Source organism: Schistocerca nitens, chromosome 3, assembly GCF_023898315.1.
Source record: "Schistocerca nitens isolate TAMUIC-IGC-003100 chromosome 3, iqSchNite1.1, whole genome shotgun sequence".
Lineage (NCBI taxonomy): Eukaryota > Metazoa > Arthropoda > Insecta > Orthoptera > Acrididae > Schistocerca > Schistocerca nitens.
In genome coordinates, this window is record NC_064616.1 from 339,217,168 (window position 1) to 339,240,641 (window position 23,474).

Consider the following 23,474-nt stretch of genomic DNA (forward strand, 5'->3'; position numbering starts at 1 on the left):
GCCCTGTGTGCCTCGGTCGTATGCAGTCCTGATTGTGGCGCTCACCTGCACGGCGCCAAACACGCATACGACCATCATTGGCACCAAGGCAGAAGCGACTCTCATCGCTGAAGACGACACGTCTCCATTCGTCCCTCCATTCACGCCTGTCGCGACACCACTGGAGGCGGGCTGCACGATGTTGGGGCGTGAGCGGAAGACGGCCTAACGGTGTGCGGGACCGTAGCCCAGCTTCATGGAGACGGTTGCGAATGGTCCTCGCCGATACCCCAGGAGCAACAGTGTCCCTAATTTGCTGGGAAGTGGCGGTGCGGTCCCCTACGGCACTGCGTAGGATCCTACGGTCTTGGCGTGCATCCGTGCGTCGCTGCGGTCCGGTCCCAGGTCGACGGGCACGTGCACCTTCCGCCGACCACTGGCGACAACATCGATGTACTGTGGAGACCTCACGCCCACGTGTTGAGCAATTCGGCGGTACGTCCACCCGGCCTCCCGCATGCCCACTATACGCCCTCGCTCAAAGTCCGTCAACTGCACATACGGTTCACGTCCACGCTGTCGCGGCATGCTACCAGTGTTAAAGACTGCGATGGAGCTCCGTATGCCACGGCAAACTGGCTGACACTGACGGCGGCGGTGCACAAATGCTGCGCAGCTAGCGCCATTCGACGGCCAACACCGCGGTTCCTGGTGTGTCCGCTGTGCCGTGCGTGTGATCATTGCTTGTACAGCCCTCTCGCAGTGTCCGGAGCAAGTATGGTGGGTCTGACACACCGGTGTCAATGTGTTCTTTTTTCCATTTCCAGGAGTGTATTAATTTAACTATTGTACTAAGTGTGACAGAAAAACTAACTAAATTAACAGGCTGCTACACATTTGTGTGATATCTGATGTCAGGCCATCGTTAGAATATTTTCAGCATCGGTGTGTGCAATGGTAATTTATGTAGCATTGTAAAAATCGTATATCAAAGCTTATCCTAATTTGGTCTATATAACAGTAGCATCTATTACAGTTGGGTTTGTGTATAATTGATATTTTGTATTTCTTGTTAATTGGTGAATGGGTAGCTTTGGAAAATGTTTTTTTCTGTGAAACTTTATCTTAATTTTTTTTAACAGACTGTGAGTGTGTGGGTTTTATTTTGTCAAGTTGCGCAATGGATTGATCCAACGAGTACCCTTTGGCTCCTGCAAGAAACAATTTCCACCCCACACTACTACAGAAGTCAGACAGACGCTCCTAATGTACAACCAAGAACTGCTTGAGAGACATTCAGCAACAAGTATCTTCTGGAGTCGTCCGCTGTAAGGAAAAGACAGAAAAATATTCTATATATTCTCACGTAACTAGTGGGATACTTGGGTACAGGAGAATTGCTAGTTAGTGTAAGAAAAACATTAAACGAACGAAAAATATTATTTATTACAAAAAATTCTGAGAAATCAAGTGAAATTTTTTCTTATAAAAAGATAATAAATTTCCGGGTTCTTTCCGGAACAGTAGATTGCCTCTAATGGATAGGAATGCTATTATTTTACAAAATATGGAAAGGTTCTTTTCCCCCGTTTCTTTAAGAATGTTATTTAATCGGCAGAATGGCTGAGAGCCGCGCCTACACAACTTGAATAACTTTTCTAGGTACGGTCAAGGCTTTTGCGTGAGAAATGTAATGGAGTGTACTGTTATGGAGGACAGATGGGTCTCGCATATGCTGTAGCGCACAATACCGTGAGCTGCGACACCTGCTGCTTGCGTCGCTCGCTGCTGACAAATAACACAACTATCTCTTTCTATCTGGATTGACCTTCGCCAATCAAACTCTCCCTACGCCTTGATGTAGTCAAGGACTCCTATCCGCCCCTAGTCTACATATTGGTGTGGTACACCAGTCAGAAAACCAGTCCACCGCGATGCCACTCAATACTCGCTTGCACGCGTTTAACTAGTACTCTGTCCGTCTTCACACTGCACAATAAGAGTGGCGGCCAACACAGTGAACAACATTTAATCACGAGCGACTCAATATAGAGTGTCACTCCGATTCGCTAACGACAGAGGTGCTCTCCCAGTGAGGTACTGAGGAGAGAATTTGTTCTTCGCTCTTTGCGTACACGTACGAACGCACTCGTTCTCGTTACGTGTTCCCGCTCCAATAGCGACAACGGAACGGCCCCATTCTCTGCAAAAGTTGCAAGGGTATATCATTCGCTGTCTTCCCTCATTCCTCTGGCTGTTTGCGTCAGAAATATTCCACCAATCAGCATTGCTCTTTTAAACGGGAGAATGACGTTTCGTTTGAGTCGACCAATGCGGAAATCTGTAGCATCTCCGTTGGCCGTATACTGACCTCCTGTGAGAACTCTATAATTACGCAGTCGGTCCATGAAAAAATTCGTCTTCTGGGCGCTCCCACACAATGTAGCAGAATTTGCTTTTAAGTCGATCACGGGGGTCTTTATCCCTTCGCTCCGGTAAAAGCTGTCTTGTCTCTTGGTGGTCACTTCGGCCAAATTAGGTATGTTGTTGACCCAGCCCTCTGAAGGGACGATCTTCCCAGAACGAAAATTCCTGTGGCCGTCATGTTGTGTACGCCAGCCTTGACATTTTTCAACCTCGGTGCGTTCTTGCGATTTACTTATTAGATTTGCATATCGCTTACATGAACTGATACAAAATTGAATCTACTTATCGAGTTTGGGTTCAAATGAAGCGTCTTGATGTGCAGACTACGATTGTGAGGACGGAATATGTCAGAAATTAAGGTCAGGAGACCACACCACCTTACAAGACTGCTTATTTTATATGACGTGTTGCTATTGCCCTCGCCGGCCTGAGTGGCCGAGCGGTTCTAGGCGCTACTGTCTGGAAACGCGCGGCCGCTACGGTCGCAGATTCGAATCCTGCTTCGGGCATGGATGTGTGTGATGTCCTTAGGTTAGTTAGGTTTAAGTAGTTCTAAGTTCTAGGGGACTGACGACCTCAGAAGTTAAGTCCCATGGTGCTCAGAGCCATTTGAACCATTTTGCTATTGCCCTCAGTCCCAAGACTGACTTGGTGTACTTTTCCACACTAGTCTACCCTTGAAAACCTCTTTGCCCTACTGTTATGGCATTGGCCTCGGACAGGCCATCGCAAGCAGCCATGGGGCATGTGGGCCAGCCATGTGTATGCAGCAGTTCTGCAGCTTGGAACTGATTTAATGATGATGTAGTGTTCTACAGCATTGCGGTCTACCAACAGTGGAGTTCTGCATTGCAATGTGCTGTAGTACAACGCTGCCACTTACCTAGCAGATGCTTTGGGCCAGTATACTCTGGCCTAACAGTCTAAATTTGCTTGCTGACAAGCGGATACCAACTCACTGCCACTTGCCACTGCTAGCTCCAAGACTCCATTCATCGATCTCCTGTATAGAATAAATGGTTAATAAGGATGTGGTTGAGTAAGTAGTCCCGACTCTGCACTTGCAACGGTACTTGAGAACCCATCCCACAGCTTCCTGCACACTTTTATTTGAAGGTAGATGGGTCAATCCTGCAGTCATAGCGAAGCAGTCATAGCACAACGTGATCGCTGCACTGCATAACTACAGCAACCAACATCCAACTAAACCGGCTTACCATAGGCAGTCCTTGGTCAACATCTACAATTTTAACCGTCCCCCTCTCCCTCAATTTTCTCCAATATCAAATAGGCTATTCCTTCATGCCTCAGAATGTGTCCTATTAACCAGTCCATTTCATTTGGTCAGGCTGTGCCATAAATTTATTTTCCCCCCGATACAGTCTGGGAGTTCTTCGTTAATTATTAAATCTACCCATCTAACCCTCAGCATTCTGTAGAAAGAATTTCAAAAGCTTCTGTTCTCTTCTTTTCTGAACTGTTTACTGTTCATATTTCATTTCGGTACTAACCTATTCTCGAACTCATACGTTCAGAAAAGACTTCCTAGCGCTTAAATTTATGTTCGATATTAACAAATGTAATTTTTTCAGAAATGATATTATAACTACTTTTCAGTCTCCATTTAACATCTCCTCTACTTCGAACATTGTCATTTATTTTTCTGCCGAAGTAGGTACACTCATATACAGCTTTTAGTGTCTCATTTCCTAATCTAATTCTCTTGACGTCCTCTGATATAGTTGAACCACATTCCATTACGCTTGTTTTAGTTATGTTGATGTTCAATTTATAACTCCCTTGAAGACACGGCTCATTTCATTAAACTCGTCATCCATGTCCTTTGTCGTTTCTGATGCAATTCACAATGTAACTGACAAATTCCGGCTGTTTTTTTCTTCTACCTGAACTGAAATTCACTTCCCTAATCGCCCAGTTTCCTTTATTGCTTTGTTCAGTGTATGGGTTGAATAACACCAAAACAGGCTACACCCATATCTCACTCTCTTCTCAACTACTGCTTCTCTCCTACCTTCGGCAGTCTGGTTTCTTTATAACTTGCTGAGCACCTTTCGCTCCATAAATTTTACTCTTGAAAGCTTCAGAATTTGAAAACAGGTATTGCGGACAACAGGAATGTTTAATTAGATATGCTACATAAATAAGGCAGGTCAACAAACTTTCAACTGCTTTCTATTGTCTATAATCCTGACTGCATAGGTGTCTTGTGTTGACATTAGATTAGCTTCTAATTTTTTTCTAGCTGGTATGAGATTCCTTACAATTATGGATTTAATGATGTGTTTTTCTTTGTCCGACTGGTTTAAGTAGTATTTTATGCAAGATTTCAGTGTGGTCCTGAGATATACAATTCTGTGCTGGTCTCGACGGCAAGATGATCTGTTGATGCATACGCACGTGGCTAGTGGTTTTCTATAAATCTCAAACTGATTATTGTGATTTTTGTTGGAGATTTTTCTAAGGCTGGAAAACTAAATTCAATTATTGGTCTCGTACTCTGATACGGATTTAATATTTGTACGATTGGTCAATAATGTATCAATTCTTTTATTTGTGCTATTAAAAAAGGTTTAATGCATCATCTTCAAGCGCCTTGTAGTAGATGAACTAATGGTTTATTTGTTTATTAGCTAAGAGAAACAATGCAAAAATTTATATGAAAGTCCACCGACTGCCCAGCTACGAAACTGTCCATTCTGAAGCCATCGTTCTGAAAGGATTGTGTGGTAGAGGTAATGTCAGTAAGTCAATAAATTCGTTGACATCTGACGTGAGTCAGTTTCTTAAGTTTAATCATATTATTCCTACTTCTATTTGTGATTTCTGCTGTTGGGTCGTTGGTACATAGGTTCAGGATACCGAGAGATGCAAAATTAACTGCCTTTGAACGGTGAGCTCCTTAATGATTTTTATTTCGCTTACAATTCACCTGTGTACTTACTCAGTGGTGGTCTCACCATGGCAATTTGTGAGAGAATAGAAATGTTACGATTCTGTTATGTAGTGAGCAATCTGGAAGGACGAGGACAACGAAGGAGGAATATTTTTGGTGAAATAATAGCTCCATGCTATGATAAAAATTTTTATGTAATTTAATTTTCTGGTGCTGTAAGAGAGGAATATTAATATCAAGGCATAACGTAAGTATAGTTATTTTCACAGACATAGTTACAGATGCTAACGCGGATGATGTAAACTGCATCACATTTAGCAGGGTTGTAAAGTTAGGTTACACTTTCTGTTATAAAACTGATTTTTAAGTTTCTTTTGAAGTAACTCGGCAGCAACATGATGGTTTAGCGCCACACCTTTTTAGTAGTAATGATACTTTCAGTCATGGTAACGGCTTGTTGACTGTTGCTATGGTAGGAACAGGTAGTACTGCTGCTTCGGGTGCTGTGTTGGACAGATTTGACTCTCGTTATGTGATTTATTGTAATTATAATACTGGTGAGGTGAGGTTCCGAATAAAGACTTCGGTAGGTCGTATTATGCTCCTCACATGGCCTTGGCTCTCTGTACTCGTAACCGATGTAAAGTAGAGAGTACTAAACCAGTTTTTATTTTGTTTAGAGGACATGATGTATTTAAAAATGTCTCTGTAACTAGTGATTGCATTGTTTATTATCATCATTAAAGCTGCTCATGATTTAAAAAGAAATTGATCTTACCAAAAGGCGAGAAGTGATTCTTCTTGGTCTTGTAGCTCCCTGGAGCATCCTGAGATGATCTCTGTGTGAGGCATCGCTGTGTTACTCGGTGGCTCCACGCATGCTCAATTGCGCATGCGGTACGCAGAGCTGCATGCCTCCAATAGCGCGGGCCTTAGCCTATGACTCAAGTGCAGCACCTCTAGTTCTACTAGGCGCAGCGGGCACATTTACCAGACTGGAAGTGTTTTGCTGTTAGATAAGGCCATTTCTTCTTAACAACACAAGCCAGGCAGCGACTTTCAATGAAAAATGTCCTCCACTGTGCGGGAAGTACATAATGTGTGTACGAGCATAGGTTGTGACACAGGAACGATGAAATATGGAAGCTTGGGCCATGCTTCGTGTCGTGTACGGATAGCCAAAAATCAGTTCCGCTTCGAGCGCCGAGCAGATTCTTGTGATTCTTTAGTTTCTCCGGCGGATTTCTTGCTCGAACAGTCCATGGATGTACTGCCAGTCCATAGTGTCCAACGGGTACAACATTTCGGCGATCAGACATGTCGCCATCGTCAGGTGCGCTGACGAACTGAGCTCCTGAGGGCGGGAAGCAGTCTTAAATCCCATCCCCCTGCGAGGCGTTCTCTCCGCGGTCCGCGCCCGTGGCCGCGCTTCGGCGGTCGCTGAGACGCTGTCTTTGGCGTCTGTGGTGGCGTCGGTGTAATTGCCTCGTCCACCCTGGTCGCCTGTTCGTTTTCTTTGCTGAGCTCAGTTCGTCATTTCAACTGACGTTGGCGACATGTGTGATCGCCAAAATATTGTACCCATTGGACACTATGAAGCGGCAGTACTATCGTGGACTGTTCGAGGAAGATTCTTGTATATTTCACTTGGCGCAGCGCCGCTTGTGTGAAGTTTTCCTCATCAGTGTTCTGTCTGACGCGTGAGTCTTAGCTCCTCCGCTCCACCTGTCTATATGTGTTCGTCTACTTGCAGCGGCGTCGGCCGTTCCGCTGTGGCTTCCATGAATTCCACTTGTAGGTACTGTGAGCTTTACTTTCGATAAAACAACACGACACGTGCAGCCCGGGTCTCTAGAAATCCACGATTGGCTTTTCGATACAATTCATGTGAACTCCGATCAGGTCCACACCGCTTATTTTGACGCAGAAGAGTACGTGTTTTACGAGAAGTTTATGAATCCCCCTCATGATGAACTATTACTCTCGCGCTCAAGTCTCGTTCAATCGTCGCGATAAATCGTTTAGTATGGTGTCATTCGCAGATGCTGAAATTGACTGTACCAATCTTCGAGTGTTCAACCTCACGCCGGAAGCTGATGACAACATTCTATAGGACATATTGACTCCTTACGATAACGTGAAAAACGTCCGTCATGGTCTACTCAACGCAGATTACAACGTTATAATGGAATTAGTCCCGTGGAAATGCATGTCAAATTCACATTTATAAGCGTGTAGTTAAATGGTTCAAATGGCTCTGAGCACTATGGGACTCAACTGCTGTGGTCATCAGTCCCCTAGAACTTAGAACTACTTAAACCTAACTAACCTAAGGACATCACACACATCCATGCCCGAGGCAGGATTCGAACCTGCGACCGTAGCAGTCGCACGGTTCCTGACTGCGCGCCTAGAACCGCGAGACCACCGCGGCCGGCGCGTGTAGTTACCGCGATTGTGCCACGTGTACTGGTCAAGAGGGAACCTGCTTCCTGTGTAATGGAAGTGGACACGTTCGATGTAACCGCCCGTGATTTTTGTATAAAAACCGCCTTCAGTGCAGCGTCGCAAATTGACGGTTGCTGATCTTGTTCCTTGCATTCCCGAAGTCGGACCTACTTCTGCTTTCGATCATAATGAGCAAAATGTCAGTTCTGATAATCGTCTAAATGAATGTCCGCCTCTATCTCCGCGACAGGTTTAGAATCCTATGGCCCCCAGGATAGTACCTGTAACAGTGGCAAGTAAGCGACGTCGCAATCAAGATGGTGATGGTGAGGATTTGGCTGTGCCTCCTGCCCCAAGCTCCTCAGCTTCGATTATGTCCCCTGCTCCTCTCGATGCCACGATACCTCCCACCCGTGGTACGCTGAGTTGCGAAAATATCTCCAATGTCCCTCCTGCTCTTCTGAGCTGCCTGTGTGTGGAGAGGGAGCGGAGTCGCCATCTTCGTCTTTTTGTCCCCCCGATACAGAACTGAGAACATGCAATGTCCTATTGCTCCTTCGTCTTCAGCCGTCGACGGTTTCCTGAATTTGCCGCCTACAGTAGCCCCCGAGGAGAATAAAATTAGCTGTTACATCGGCAGTTTCACAGAATGCTTCCGCCTTAGCGACTGGACCTGCATTAGATGACCCTTGTTCTGATGGGCAGGAAGCTGTGCCTATGACCCCTCCTCCCACACCTCCGTCTGCAGACGCCGCTATACCACGTAGCCGACAGAAACAACGCATACAACCTGACCGTGCGGTGGCGCGTAAGAAGACTAAGAAAAAAGTTTGCGATGGTCCCCCAATGTCTGATTCATCTGTGGACTCCGCAGTGTAAATTTGGAAATTTGTGGTAAGATCTATGGGACTAAGCTGCTGAGGTCATCGGTCCCTAGGCTTACTCACTACTTATACTAACATACGCTAAGGACAGCACACACATCCATGACCACGGGAGGACTCGGACGTGGGGGAGCCGCATTAACCGTGGGAAGGCGCCCTGACGGAATGGCTACCCCGCGCGGCCACTGCAGTGGGCCTTGATTCCCAGCTGTCTACCTAATTCCGCTCGGTAGGTTCCGTACGTCCCTTTATAGCTGTGATTAATGACCCAAGACTACTCGTTCCTTTCCATAAATGTTAATCGTGTGGAGTCAGAACTGCGATTGGCTTCGCTGTGTCAGTTTATTTATGATGTGTGTGTGTGTGTGTGTGTGTGTGTGTGTGTGTGAAATCTTATGGGACTTAACTGATAAGGTCATCAGTCCCTAAGCTTACACACTACTTAACCTAAATTATCCTAAGTACAAACACACACATCCATGCCCGAGGGAGGACTCGAACCTCCGCCGGGACCAGCCGCACATCATTTATGATGAGTCATGTGCGGACATAGTATTCTTACAGGAGGTGTTATTTAGCCTTTCTCCTCACCTGGTTTCCGTGTGATCTTCAATATAGCTTTCGCGAAGGCATTCCTATTGCTGAGGTGGAAATGATGGATTCTGGCAGGGGAATAGGTTGTCAACCTTTAAATGTTACCTTGGTTCTTCTATATGCCCCTTTTGGCACTTGCAGCGCAGTGGACCGTTGGCGTTTTTAATGAAGACTGTATTTTTTATTTGTTGCGTAAGAGGACCTCAGGTATTCTGTTGGGTGGTGATTTTAACTGTGTTGGGTGCTGCAGTTATTCTCCAGATTTTAATTTCTGTCGTGAATTACATGAATTAGTCTGCTCCTTACGCCTGAAAGACGTCCGGATATTTAAATACCGGACGTTAGTTAAATTTACCGACTTTACTGCGATTTCCAGTAACAGGTTAGATAGATTTTACTTATCAGACTGCCTGCGCCATTGTGTTCTTAACGTTGAAGTCATCTCAGCTTCCTTTACGGATCACTGTGCTGTGGCTTTGACCCTCAATCTAGAACGGCAACCACTCAAATTGTTTCGCACTCCGTGAATGTTAAACGTAGCTCACCTAGCTGACTCCTCTGTAGACGACTTTATGCGAGCCGTGTGGAAACATACTCTACCGTCGACTGGGAAGTACTCATCCATCCTCGACTGTTGGACACACCTGGCAAAACCGAGGCTCAGGCAAACTTTGATACTTTTCTGTGCTGCCAAAGTGCGAGACTTTCTTAGAACATACGAATATTACTATTATATCCTGCGTGAACCTTATGCTGCTACGGATCACGCACTCTGAAAATTATGGAAGTTAGGCGAGCAAAGGTAAAATTGTTGACCTCGAAAAGACTACAAATGGAAGGGTTGAAAATGCGGTCCAAACCACATACATTGGTGACGGGAGAACTGACTTTATTATTTGCTTCGGCATCAGACCCGTCGCCGACGAGCTTGTATTTATTCTAGCACGACAAATAATGGTCATATCGTGTCGGAGCAAGCTGACAGAGTGCGCGTCTTACACATCTACGACATCGATGAGTCCAGTGAGATCTTTTATGACACACTAGTGAGAATCTTGGAAACGGCAGTTACACCTGAACATAATGAAACGCGCTTAGCTGCTTTACAACCTGAGGGAGTTAACTATCTCATTTTGGGATCGCCTTCTAAAAAGTCCCCGGGTCTGGATGGATTTCCCAAGGAATTTTACGTGCGCTTTGGAGCGCTGTTGGGTGCCACCTTTACGTCCCTTTTGAATGAAGTGCCACAGGGTACAGTAGCGCCTGCCTCGTTCAAAGTGGGGAAAACTGTTTTAATCCCGAAACGCCCTGGACCGGCTTCCCCTGATAGCTTTCGCCCAATTACTTTGATAAATCTTGTTTGTAATACTGTGGCGAGGGCAGTCAATAGTAGGATGTCGGCTCTGATGGAGACGATTGTTGCAAAGGGTCGTACCATTCTTACGCCTATAATCGAGTGTCGTGATGTGCTTTCTGTTGCTGCTGTAACGTCCGTTCCTTGTGCCCTTGCTTTGCTAGTCTTTGATAAGGCATTTGAACGTGTTAATGACGACTTCTTGCTTCGGATTCTGGAGGCAGTTCGTTTTACTGTTGACACATGGCGAGTGCTCTCAGATCTGTTTACGAATATTTCAGCTTCGGCGATCGTTAATGGCCAACTGATGCTCCAGATAAATATCCGTCGGGGACTGCCTCAAGGAAGCCCGCTGTCAGTGACTTAGGCTTATGTTGTTTCTGTAGCCCCTACTTGAGATGCTACCATCCCAGCTGAAAGGTTGGACGCTTTCCGAAGGGACCATAGCTGTTCGTGCATACGCGGATGACGTGACGGTTCTACTCCGCACTTCTGCTGAGATATCTCGCCTGAAGGCTGTAATCGATGAGTATTGTCGGAGTTCAGGTGCACTACTTAATGAAGGTAAATGCAAGCTTCTTCCCTTGCGAAGGTTTGATGACGCGGTTGTTCCATGGGCTACTGCGGTGGATCGGTATATGTCTCTCGGTATCATCATTGATCGTCGTCCACTCAAAATGACGACTCTCAACTGGAAGACTGTTACGGAAAAAATAATTCAGGAAGCAATACTATAACCTGAAAGATGTTCTCTTACTCTACTCCAGAAAGTACGAATACTGGATATATATGTCTTATGCAAAGTTTTTACGTGGCCCAAGTTTATCCCCCCCCCCCTCCGTCCTTTGGGGGGTTGGGCCTGGCTGATACACGGAAGGAGACGCAGATGCTATATGTGCGTCCTACTGTTTTGACGTTGACTCAAGAAACTCACACATTCACGTTTCGTTTATTTCTCTGTGCCCGTCCTGCTAGTCTTGAACCCCCTACTGATGTTGGTCGCATAAATTATAAGTTGAAACACATTCGTGACTTCTATCTCGCGATGAGTTATTTAGGGGCTGACATTTTGTGGAGGCCCGTCCTCTCGGTGAAATTCCTACAGACTCGTTGGAAAGCAGTCCCTTACACGAACTTCGTTGAAAGAGAACCGTCGCAAACAACCTGGAAGACAGTTTGGTGCAATCTTAGTCCCGATTTTGCCGATGCGCATAGCATCCTCTTGGTATGAAGTAGTAAATAACTTGATTCCAACGAACGAGCGACTTTTCTGTATTGGACTTAGCGATACGATATCGCTTTACTTGCAGAGGTCTTGGATTAGCACGCAATTTGCCTCCCTTACTCGGTCTTGGGAGACTTTAAACGTTAAAAATATCATATTGCGCTCAGATTCTTCCTTTTTTCCACGGTCGAAAACCCATACCGTTGTGTTGTTGCTGGGACAATTCGTTCATTATGTCGTAAAAGGGAAGGGATAAGATCACACGAATTTCATGCAGTATATGATCACGGCCTATTGCATATGCTTGCGAATGCCTCGGTGTCAAGACCTCTTCGTCAACATGTTGAATCTTGTTTTCCGTTGGCAAAGTGTTGATTAAAAATGGCTCTAAGCACTATGGGACTTAAAATCTGAGGTCATCAGTCCCCTAGACCTAGAACTACTTAAACCTAACCAACCTAAGGACATCACACACATCCATGCCCGAGGCAGGATTCGAAACCTGCGACCGGACTGAAGCACCTAGAACGGCTCGGTCACAGGGGCCGGCGGTGTTGAGTAATGTCGTTTTTCTGATGATCGGCGTTTTCTTTGTTATGTATGTTCTCATCTGATTTGCTTCGGCTAGTTATCTCCTAGTTTACTTACTCGTTTTGTTTTTGTGTTTTGACCAAGCATCGTTCCAGATCTATTGTAAAACGTGTATAGATGAAGTATGTATACACATTGGCGTATACAATCCTTGCAATCAGATTGGAATTTTTCTCAGTTTTCTATTTCGAAAATAATCTGATCTCGTTGTCCTTTGGCTTCTTTACTCGTTTTTTTTTTCCTTTCTCCTTTTAATTATTTCTTATCATAATTAATTTTTCCTCCTATTTGCAGCTTATATTACATGATGATTTGATTATGAGCCACTGAAGTTTCATCATAGTACCAAGTCACTCTAACGATAAAAAAAAAGTTATAGGCGACCGCTCGCGTAAAGCGGGAAATCCAGGTTCGAGTGCTGGTCGGGAATAAATTTCCATTGTTGTCATTTTCTTATAAAGCTGATGGTTGTTCGTATTCGCAGCTGCGAATACAGGTTCATGTAAATAATTCTGTTTTGATCAAGGTAGCCGCTTTCAAACAGTAGTTTTAATCGTTGCTGTCTAGGGTGGCAACAGTCAGTGGCAATTGGAAGAAAGCTGTGACATTACGAGCTGCCATCTATTGTAGAAGAAAACTATAGGAGTTTGTTTTGACAGTACCAGGAGCGGGGCCAACAGCAGCGGGCAGATGAGTAGACGAACAAGCGAGCATATACAAGCAACAACTTGTCCGTGGAGATAATTCCTACCCCATGGAGTGGGAATTGACCAAGTGAAATTAAAATTTCTCAATCACTTTCAGTTTGAAGTTCGAAATGTCAGCTTTCCCCACAGAAAGGTAAATTTTAATTATTTTTACCTCTACGAGAAAGTAGTGCTGATTTAATTACATAAATATACTGAAAATCCGCCAATAGCATTAGCCTTCCCTGGTTACACGTAACATGAAAGGAGCGTGATTTACCCAAATCCGTTTTCTACGATCTCATGTGCTGAATGTTTAGAGTTTAAGTTAACACATAGGGCCTAGTCTATAGATTATTAAAATGGATACTAATAAAATCAAGATTAATTATGAATGGTAGATGCTATAGATAATTTGAAATCACCAAGAAATAGAGGGAGAAAGGACGGCACCTTTCAGATGGTCGCTTTTAGTTTAATAAATTTATTTAACATACTTCTGTTGTGATATGAGATGAATCTGTGAGCCACATTAACATTTTGATGAATATTAAAAGTTACGTTGCACTTTTAGTGTGTGAAGAGGTCGCAAAATGACCATCAGTAAGAGCGATTGTTTTAATATAATTTGTACGTACTGATATAATATTAATTTAAAGTGATATTAGTCATAAAACATGGATTTATTTGTATGTAGTGTCACAGCGAAAATACAAGGACGAAAGTCCATGTGTTCTTGGATTATGGGACATTTCCGCCGCGGTCGTTCTTGGGTCATCACTCATTCCGTTAAGTTAGAGGAGCAACACTTTGGATGTAGATTGTCGGTGGCAAGATGGCCGCATAATTAACACTTTTAACTCATCCACAGGAAAAATACGGTACTTGAAGTGATTTCAAGTGAACTCGGGCTGATAGTTAATTTCATACACTTGTACGTGAATTAAAATATTCTGAAGGCAGTCCTGGCGATTGATTCTGAACGTCTGTGTTAACTGTAACATTGTACCTGCGCGCGTAGCTGCATCCATGAACGTGAACGGTATTACTGTAGTTGGGGTTATTTGAGTCGCTTGACGGGACTCAGTTATTTATTTCGTAGCTATTACGTAAAATGATGATGATATTCCATTATTTTAGATTGTACAGATGTAACACTACCGGATTTCGAATATTTTGCGCACATTTCAATAGACTAATGCTTTGAAAAGGGAAAGCTGCTGCCACGTGTCACGTTTTTACTGCACTGCACTGCATTATTATTTGATTATTAACTATTTTGAGTACTCACTAGCTGTGAGGCCACCATTCACTGATTACTCATCGATTACAATAAACATTTATTTCAATCAAATATTGTGTTGGTTAACATTATGAAACATTATTAATGTTATAGGATTAAATCTTTTACTTTATTATTATTAAATGTTCGCTGATATGTGTATACAGGCTAGACCAAATGACCATTAATTAAATACAGAAGGAATAATTTTTTCTCTCTGCAGTGGAGTGTTCGTTGGTATGAAACTTCCTGACAGATTAAAACTGTGTGCCAGATCGAGACTCGAACCCAGGACCACTGTTTTCCGCGAGCAAGTGGTTACTAACTGAGCTACTCAAGAACAATTTACGACCTCTCCTCACAACCGTACTTCCACCAGCACTTTGTCTTCTACCTTCGAAAGTTCACTTGTGATCGAAAGGCAAAGGTCCCGGATTGTAGTCCCGGTGAGGCAGACAATTTTAATCTGCCAGGAAGTTTTACATCCATAATGACGTTACAGTAAGCTTGTGAGCCACTGCCCACCGACCGTATCACACACTGAGGTAAGTGAGCAATTTTGTACGCAAGGTCACACATTTACGCCTACCACCGTCTGTTTTTCAGGCACAATCAGCGTGTAGGCTAGCTATGTTTGACTAGAAGGCTTATGACAGCAAATGCACCACACGCTTCAAACGTGACCACTGAAACAAGATATAGCTACTCGCGGATGTGAGTTTGCGCCACCGTGTGCAGCACGAACGCTGATGAAAAGAAGAGACAGTCTCTGCACATTTATTCTCTGGAGTAGTATTATTATATGATAGCTAGAGCAACAGAACATTCCATGTAATCGGAGTGACCATTTAATCGCATGCTAAGAAATATTGAGCCATGATTTCAGTAAGTTCTCTAATCTGTTGGTAGAACGGAAACATCATTAAGTGTTTTACGATATTGGATGCAGTTTTGTTCACAAGATGCAAACTTTTCAGTGATTCATGCAGTTTTTAAGAGTTTGACCAGCCACCAATGGTGTTTTGTGGCAGGTACAACGTGGTGTTCCTGTGCGTGACATACCTGCTTCCGGTAACGTCGATGGCTGTTTGCTACGGTCTGATGGGCAGGCAGCTGTGGGGCGACCGCGCCATTGGCGAGAACACCGAGCGTCAACAGGAGGCCATCCGCTCCAAGAGGAAGGTAATTCATATTTTGCTATATCTCCCACGGGGACGTGCTTGATTAAAAATAATAAGACACAGGTAAACCAAAACAACTGTTTATTACGATCACAGTAAAGAGATTTAATAACCAAGTAAAACACTTCTCAATAAAAAATAGCACAACTTCAGACACTGCCAGATATACCCCTGGAACTTAGTGAATGGATATAGTGGGACGTGGAGACTATGCTATTGATAATTGCTAAGAAGGAGATTAAGCGTTCGGCGTAGTTGGCCGACAGGTGCGTATCGGGACATCACTGGAAAAGTTAAAGGTCCAGCTGCGGTGTCTTCCGAACCGGCTCTGATCGATGGGCTGCTAAGAACCGGAGCATGAATTGGCCCAGAGCTCCGGTGGAGCGAACTTCCGACCATAGAACATGTGTTAGATGAGCACGGACGTCAACTCCGCCCCAGGGCTACTATCCAGGATATCAATGAGCAGTTGTAACAGTAATGGGGTAGTTTGTACCAGGAGAGGATACAACGGCTTTATGATGCCCTTCACAACAGAATCAGTATATTCATCAGGCTTGACAGGGTGCAGAGTCGTTGTGATAAATGGGCTCATACTGCCAAGTTTTCTGCAAATTTTACTAGATATTTTAATCACTAAAATAACATCACATACCATTTCAACCTCTTTCGTTTTCCTCTTCCTCTCGAGGGTGCTCCACTTTCTTTGTGCGGCTTTGTATATCAGATCAAAGTATATTTCAGAATGTACCCACATCTGCACCTACATCGGTACCCTGAAAACCACTGTGAAGTGCATGGCAGAGAGTACTTTCCATTTGCTAGTTATTATTGGTTCGCGTATGAGTCTTGCGGAGAATGATTGCGTAAATGGAACTGTGCCCGCTGTAGTTTGTCTGAGCTTTTTCGGCGTTCGGATAGAGGGCTGTAATATTTTCTTGTATTCATTAACTGAAGCTGTTTCTCGATACGTTTTTAGTAAGCTATTTCGATATATAAGAACGTAGGCTTCCGCCGTCGGTGTCATAGTGATTAAAAGTCTTCTGGGTATTATGGCGCGTCATTGCTAAAAACTAACAACAATAATAAACTAAAACCGACGTTGCGGCCGAATTGCAACGGCCTTCCTCAAGGCCCTGAGGAAGACCGTTGCAATTCGGCCGAAACGTCGGTTTTAGTTTATTATTGTTGTTAGTTTTTAGCAATGACGCGGCGTAATACCCAGAAGAATTTTAATCACTATTTCGATATAGTTTGGTTATACATTCAAGAGCCTGCCAGATCAGTTTTTTCAGCATCTCTGTGACGCTCTCACATGGGTCAAACAAACCTATGATCATTAGCGCTGACCTCATTGCAATTCGTTCAGTATTCCACGTTAATCTCATTTGATACGGGTTCCACACACTTGAGCAAAACTGTACGATGCATGGTTGAACGGTTTCGTAGGCAATCTCCTTTGCAGACTGCATTCCCCCGGGCTTCTACCAATGAACAAAAGTTTTCCACCTGATTTCCCTACGACTGTGCGTGTGTTGTCGTTCAGTTGAATTTCTCTACAAATTATTAGACCCAGGTATTTGTAAGAGTTGACCAATTTCAGTTATGACTCGTGGAAATTGTAGGCGTAGTAAGCTAGGTTTTTTATCTTTTGAGGTGAACAATTTTATATTTCTTGAACATTTTACAAGTTATCACCCTGTTCACCATTTTGAAATGTTACCAAAAGCTGACTAGATATGTATGCAGCTTTTCAGACAGTAGTTAATAACAGATACCCCACATTCTGAAAGAAAGTCTGACATTACTATTAATGTTGTCTGTATGTTCAATAACATACAACATGAAGAGGTAACGTCGCTACACATTTCCCTGTGGCACAACCGAAGTTAATTCTACGTCTGTCGATGACTCTCCATACAGGATCAAAAGCTGCCTCCACCCAACGAGTAAATCGCCTATACAGTAACACATTTCGCTTGATACCTCATTTCAGTGTACATTTCACAGTAAGCGTAGGTGTGATTTTTAATCGAATGATGTTAGGAAGCCAAGAAATACTAAATGCCTGTCACGTGAGAGAAGTAAGAAATGGGGTTTTCCATCAATGACGTTCATGAAATTCATGATCGTTGGTATGGAGGAGGTTTTTCTGTACGAGATACCTTTCTATCCCCCCAGTCCAAAAAGTTTAGAGACTGACTTAATAAAAAATAGAGGATGGTGATTTAAATGCTTCATGTATTCTGCATAGTCTCCTCCCATTTGAGTACAACGCACAAAATGTACATGCAACCATGTGAGATTGTCAGGAAAATGCTTCTTCGGGAAGTTGTTCAACTCGCCCGCCACATTGGCTTGAATGCCAGTTATGTCGTCAAACCAATGGCCATTAGTGTATCTACACTTTATCGTTTTGTGGCAAGTACGTATTGATAACACCATGTCTTGTCATCAGTGATGATTTTTTCCAGAAAATAATTGTCGGCGTTTTGCGTTTCAATCAAGTCGCTATGGAAAATTTTTGCACGCACTTTTCTTTGTTCAAAACATTCTAGAGAATGTCTTGAACGCTTGATTTTGAGATGTTGCTCCTTTGCGATTTGTGACACAACGAAGTTGTCACGCTACGGCCGCACGTCACCTATTGTCTGCAGTTGTTATTTAAAACTGTCACCGTAGTGACTGTGCTGACGCCGTTTCTATGCCAGGAATAATATCTCGGAACGTTTAGGACGGATTTTCTATTCACGAACAACACCTATTTCAGTGTGTCTCTCAGCTGGAATAGAATGTGCACTATTTTGAAACTTACTGCCTCCTTACAAATGTGGATCGTACCGGAATCCTTCTCTTTCGCGTGAAATGCTCTCGCCGACTGAGCTACCTACGCATAACCCGCTGTTGCAGGTTCCCTGCTTCCAGTACATCTGTTCTGCATCCTAAACTATATAGAAGCTCTCCTGCGCAAACTTCTGGACTAGTGTCCGAGGAAGAAAGGATGACGCGGAATAATGGGTTACCCATAGCCTGGGCGTAGTTTCCTGAGTGAATCTTTCACTGCTCATCGTAGAGTGCGCAGTTTTGTATCTTCTTGTCGGGTTGTAATTGTGCGCCAGAGAGCGTTATAATTTCTGCCCCAAGTACTACACCACCAGAGTATGCAGATGGCCTTCTGTACAGCTAGAAAAGTAGGAGAGACGTTGTGTCAGAACTGGATCTGTGAGGGCAGAATATTTTTGGACTAACCGAGACGTAGTCTCCACCGTAACTACATACATCAAAAAATGTTTTGCTTCACCCCAATTCCCAGAACTCCTGAAGATAGACATTGACTGTGAATACTGTATCACAGACACAGCCCCTTTGACTGTTTAGAGGTGTCACTAAACCCACTCAAAGATGTAAACAACCATGCATGAGCAGCACCTATTAGACGTAGGGGGTCCGACCGCCGATCAGTTCCAGTCCTTCCACCAGGAAGGAGGTACACGGCTCGTGTTGTCTGTAGTTCAGTAGTTCAACCATGCCTAGACGGTCAATACCGCAGTTCGATCGCGTCCGCATTGTTACTTTGTGCCAGGAAGGGCTCTCAAAAAGGGAAGTGTTCAGGTGTCTCGGAGTGAACCAAAGAGATGTTGTTCGGACATGGATGAGATACAGGGAGACAGGAACTGTCGATGACATGCCTCCCTCGCTCAGGCCCCCCAGGGGCTACTACTACAGTGGATGACCGCTACCTACGGATTATGGCTCGGAGGAACCCTGACAGACTTGCAATTTTTTTTATTCGAACCCATGAATTTTCCTTTTTTTTCTTATTTCGGACAACCAGCTAGCATTCTCACGTGATTAATAACGACAAATGAAAGAGGTTACTTTTACTAAAAAATTACAATTCAATATTTGTTATTAACATTTCAGTTTGGTAATAAATTAAAAATAGAATGATGTGTGTAGCTAGAATCGCACATGTGACCTCGCGATTTGAGGATTAGAACGCTATGTATTTTTTAAATTTTCTTCCAGAGCACAAATAAATAGCCAACTGACGGAAAGCAAAACAGTATCTGCCCGGGACCAAAAAGAAGAAACACATCAATGTTATGTTGCACAACTAGCTCCTTGTGGTAAGAAAACAAAAACCTCACATTGTACTATAATGAATAACAGTAATAAACAGCTCTCCCTGCGTAATAAACCAAAAGGCCGCACACTCGTGACTATATACTAAAGGTTACAAGGTGATCCCCTTGCCATGCAGACGAGGTCTGGGCGCGTCGTCTAGAAGAATAATGCCGTATGTCCCTGTCACTGTTCCTGTGGTAAGAACCAGACATTCACTAAGAAGTTACCTTCTCATGCCCGGCACACACTAGCTGCGGGGACACTCCAAGAGCACACTGCTCAAGAATTTGGAATAGAACCACCGACAGCCCGGGTGGAGCTGAAGACGGGTAAAGCGTTTCTGTAGAAGAGTCAAATATCAAGAATGCTCACGGCATTGTCGTGGAGGAGATAAGATATCGACATGCTTTCGATCCATGTAACGGCATTAGTCTTAGTGAGAGGGTAAACGTCTCTTCCGAAAATAGAAGGGTCTGTGGCTCCATTGCCTGTCTGACTGTTACAAGAAGAAGGTCAAGCATTTTTCTTATCAACTGCCAAACCTTCGCCGAAGATAGGAATTCCTTACTGTCGGCTAAGCAGAGAGTCGCGCGTTGCCACGTTATACTTTGTGATTGATCACCAGATACCAGATCGTACTGGCGTTCGAATAGAGAAAAGTGGGTGGCTTAACGTCAGACCGCTGACCAAGCAATCGAAGGTTCACGTTACATCACATTCCGGTTATATCCTCACGTCATTAGACAGTAAATATCACTCGCCGGAGGGGCCCTGATGCGTGGGAGATCGGCGTGAATGTAACTGTAGTCAACGAAAAATGTCTTAGTGTAGAAGAGCGACGTGTATATATGCGCCACTGCAGTGGGCGACTGTGGGAGTCTGTAATTCGATCAGAATGCATGTGGAGCTGCGCTGATGTTGTGCCCACAGCTTCATCATCGTAATGTTATAGAGGACCGTCACTCGTACTTAGACACTGAAGAGACTTACGCCGCAGTCGCTGGTAGGTACAGTGAATGTATTGTATCAAGTTTTTAGTATAAGACACTCGGTAACGCTGTCATCAGCCTGTATGCCATTATATTCGGCATCGGTGAAATGGTAACCAAGCGGGATATTCTCGCCACCAAGTGAACGTAGACATAAGCAACCCTTTGAATCATGCCGAATGTCCGTAGTAGACTGCCTCCGACCGTCGTGCATATTCCTTGAAGAAGTTGGGTATAGTTAATTACCGCCGTCCTCCTGGTGTCACGTGTAAAGACAGCCACCAAACATTTTAGTGTATCTTGTAATCGGAATGTACCCACACTTCCTTCCAGGAGACTGCTGTGTTACCATTTCTCCTGACTTCGTTAAATCGATACGGCTGCCCGCTGCAGCTCCGTATCTGGCAGTCGATACCAGCATTCTTTGCACCTCGTCACCCGATCGCACCGGATGAACCATGTCGTCCGTGTACGGTGGGTAGATGAAAGCATGACCTCTCAACTCAGTTCGCGTCAGCCGGCACCGCAGCCCATGTAACTGTGGCCTGAGGGTGATGGCGTACAGAACCACTATTGCGGCATCCCTGCCGTACCGAGCTGGAGATGGAAATTGAATCTACCATGTGTCCATTGATCATCACTTGTGATGTAGCACCTCAGAGTAGACGAATGACAATGTAGGTGAAGGCCGGGGAGAAGGCCATGCGTCACAACACCGCCCCAAAGTGATCATGATTCACCATATCAACGGTGTTCTTGAGGTTCAGTGACACTAAAGCTCTGCTCAGGTGACAAGCCTCTGCCAGGGCAATGTCGTCCCTATGATCTCCGAGCGCCGTATGTATATTACAGTTATTACTCAGTTTCAAGGAAACAATTCTGGGCACGACACACCGAATGCGAGAGGTTATAACACGGTTAGAGAGTGTGAAGTCACTGTTACGCATAGTGAAAGGGCTATAATGTTTAAGACGTCTGCCGCCCGACGGCTTGAGGATCGGGAGAAGGAGACCTTCGACAAATTTAGGTGGTAGGGGGACGCCGGAGGTCATTAGTTCCTGGTACATTGTTACCCAAAAAATGGTTCAAATGGCTCTGAGCACTATGAGACTCAGCATCTTAGGTCATAAGTCCCCTAGAACTTAGAACTACTTAAACCTAACTAACCTAAGGACATCACACACACCCATGCCCGAGGCAGGATTCGAACCTGCGACCGTAGCAGTCCCGCGGTTCCGGACTGCGCGCCTAGAACCGCGAGATCACCGCGGCCGGCCATTGTTACCTAGTGAGAAGCAATAAGGTCGTTGAATGCACGGTTGAACTGTATCGAGAAACCATCCGGGCACGATGATTTGTTAGCAGCCCCTTTAAGAACAGCATCTTCAATGTCATCGGTCGTGGTCTAGTCTGTTAACGTAGCCGCAGCCTCTCTGTCCAGAACACCAGTCAGCGAATGGAGAACGTCGTCCGTCGATGAGTCGTCAAAATCCTTTGCTTTTTACAACCGCTGGTGGTGTTCTAAAATAGCATCTGGAAACATCCTTCTGGGCCATCAGGCGTCGGCCGTCCGGCATGTTCCAACTTTATCCGGCACCACTGTTTTTCACGGATGATACCGTACATAGATGGTGGGTCGTCTCCGATTCAATCCTGACAACGAGCACGTACGAGTGTGCCCTCTAGACGGCCATGAGTGAGCTTGACGATCTTCGCCTTTATCCGCCGTAATTCCACCTGACGTGCATCAGACGGCGTTTGGGCGGGGATCTCCCATAACAGTATGAAATAGTACTCCGCTGTTTAGTGGTGCAGCGCATTGTTTTGCGTCCATATTTTCATCACTGTGCGTAAGAAGGCGGGCTTGGTGCATTCGAGGCGCCTTCATGTGGACGGATATGACGGTAGGCGCCTTTTATATTCCCTCCATTTCTGTGTTATCAAATGCCAGCACTCTGGTTGCGTGAGGAGTGCAACATCCACTTCTCATAAGCCTCGTACACACCATAACTTCTGCCGAGGTAAAGACAGAGTGCAGACATAAGCAGCATGAGTCTAGAACGCCGTCGGCCATAGCTGCACATGAAGCGTCGCTGCCGTAAAGTCCTGGGGCGATGTAGACACAGTCAAAAAGGGCTCACCGAGTGTCTGCTGACATAAGTGGGTAGTTACCAGTCGCCGTGTATGCGTCGCCCGGTATCTGCGAGGTGCAGTTCATTTATCAATTGTTTCGGTTCTGCGCTTGTGTATAAGTGTGCTCTTCGGGGATAAGACGCAGCTGAAGTCACGTCGAGTGACACTGTCGTCGTAACGTCCCCAAATAAGGGCGCTACCCGTTTCATTTAAAACTGGGCCCTTTCTCTTCGTTTATCACTACCAGAGGGAGCATATAAGCTGATGATCCTGACGCCCCAAAAAGTGATGGCAAGGCTCAAAACTAATGGGAGGTAGATCACGTTGTTCACCTCGACACCTTCCTTAAGGATTATGGTTGTCTTGCACCCCTTAACGATACATGTCGTACCTATTGATAGCTGAGAGCAGATCAAGGTAAGTTCCTGCAGGAGGGCAACGTCGAGGTCAGCCGCACTCAACATGTCATGGAACATCTGAAGCCTGACCCATGTGCTGATTGTGTTGAGATTAATAGTTTCTATGTGACAAAATTGCTTCTGAATGGTGATATCACAAGCACTCACGTAGGAAGGAAGTGATACACTATTCCAGAATGGTTCCTCAATCAGAACTACTTCCCCCCTGCCCCCCCCCCCCAAAAAAAAGTCCTACATCAG

The 23,474-nt window shown here is 44.7% G+C and overlaps 1 protein-coding gene across 1 annotated transcript in view; it reads left to right on the plus strand.

The window, feature by feature from the left end:
* The window catches only part of LOC126249222 (tachykinin-like peptides receptor 86C), a 352,669-nt gene that overhangs the window by 209,576 nt on the left and 119,619 nt on the right, over window positions 1-23,474 (plus strand). The window contains exon 4 of the mRNA XM_049950877.1: window positions 15,416-15,566. Within this exon, the coding sequence (XP_049806834.1) occupies window positions 15,416-15,566 (151 nt within the window). The remainder of the gene's footprint in view (window positions 1-15,415; window positions 15,567-23,474) is intronic.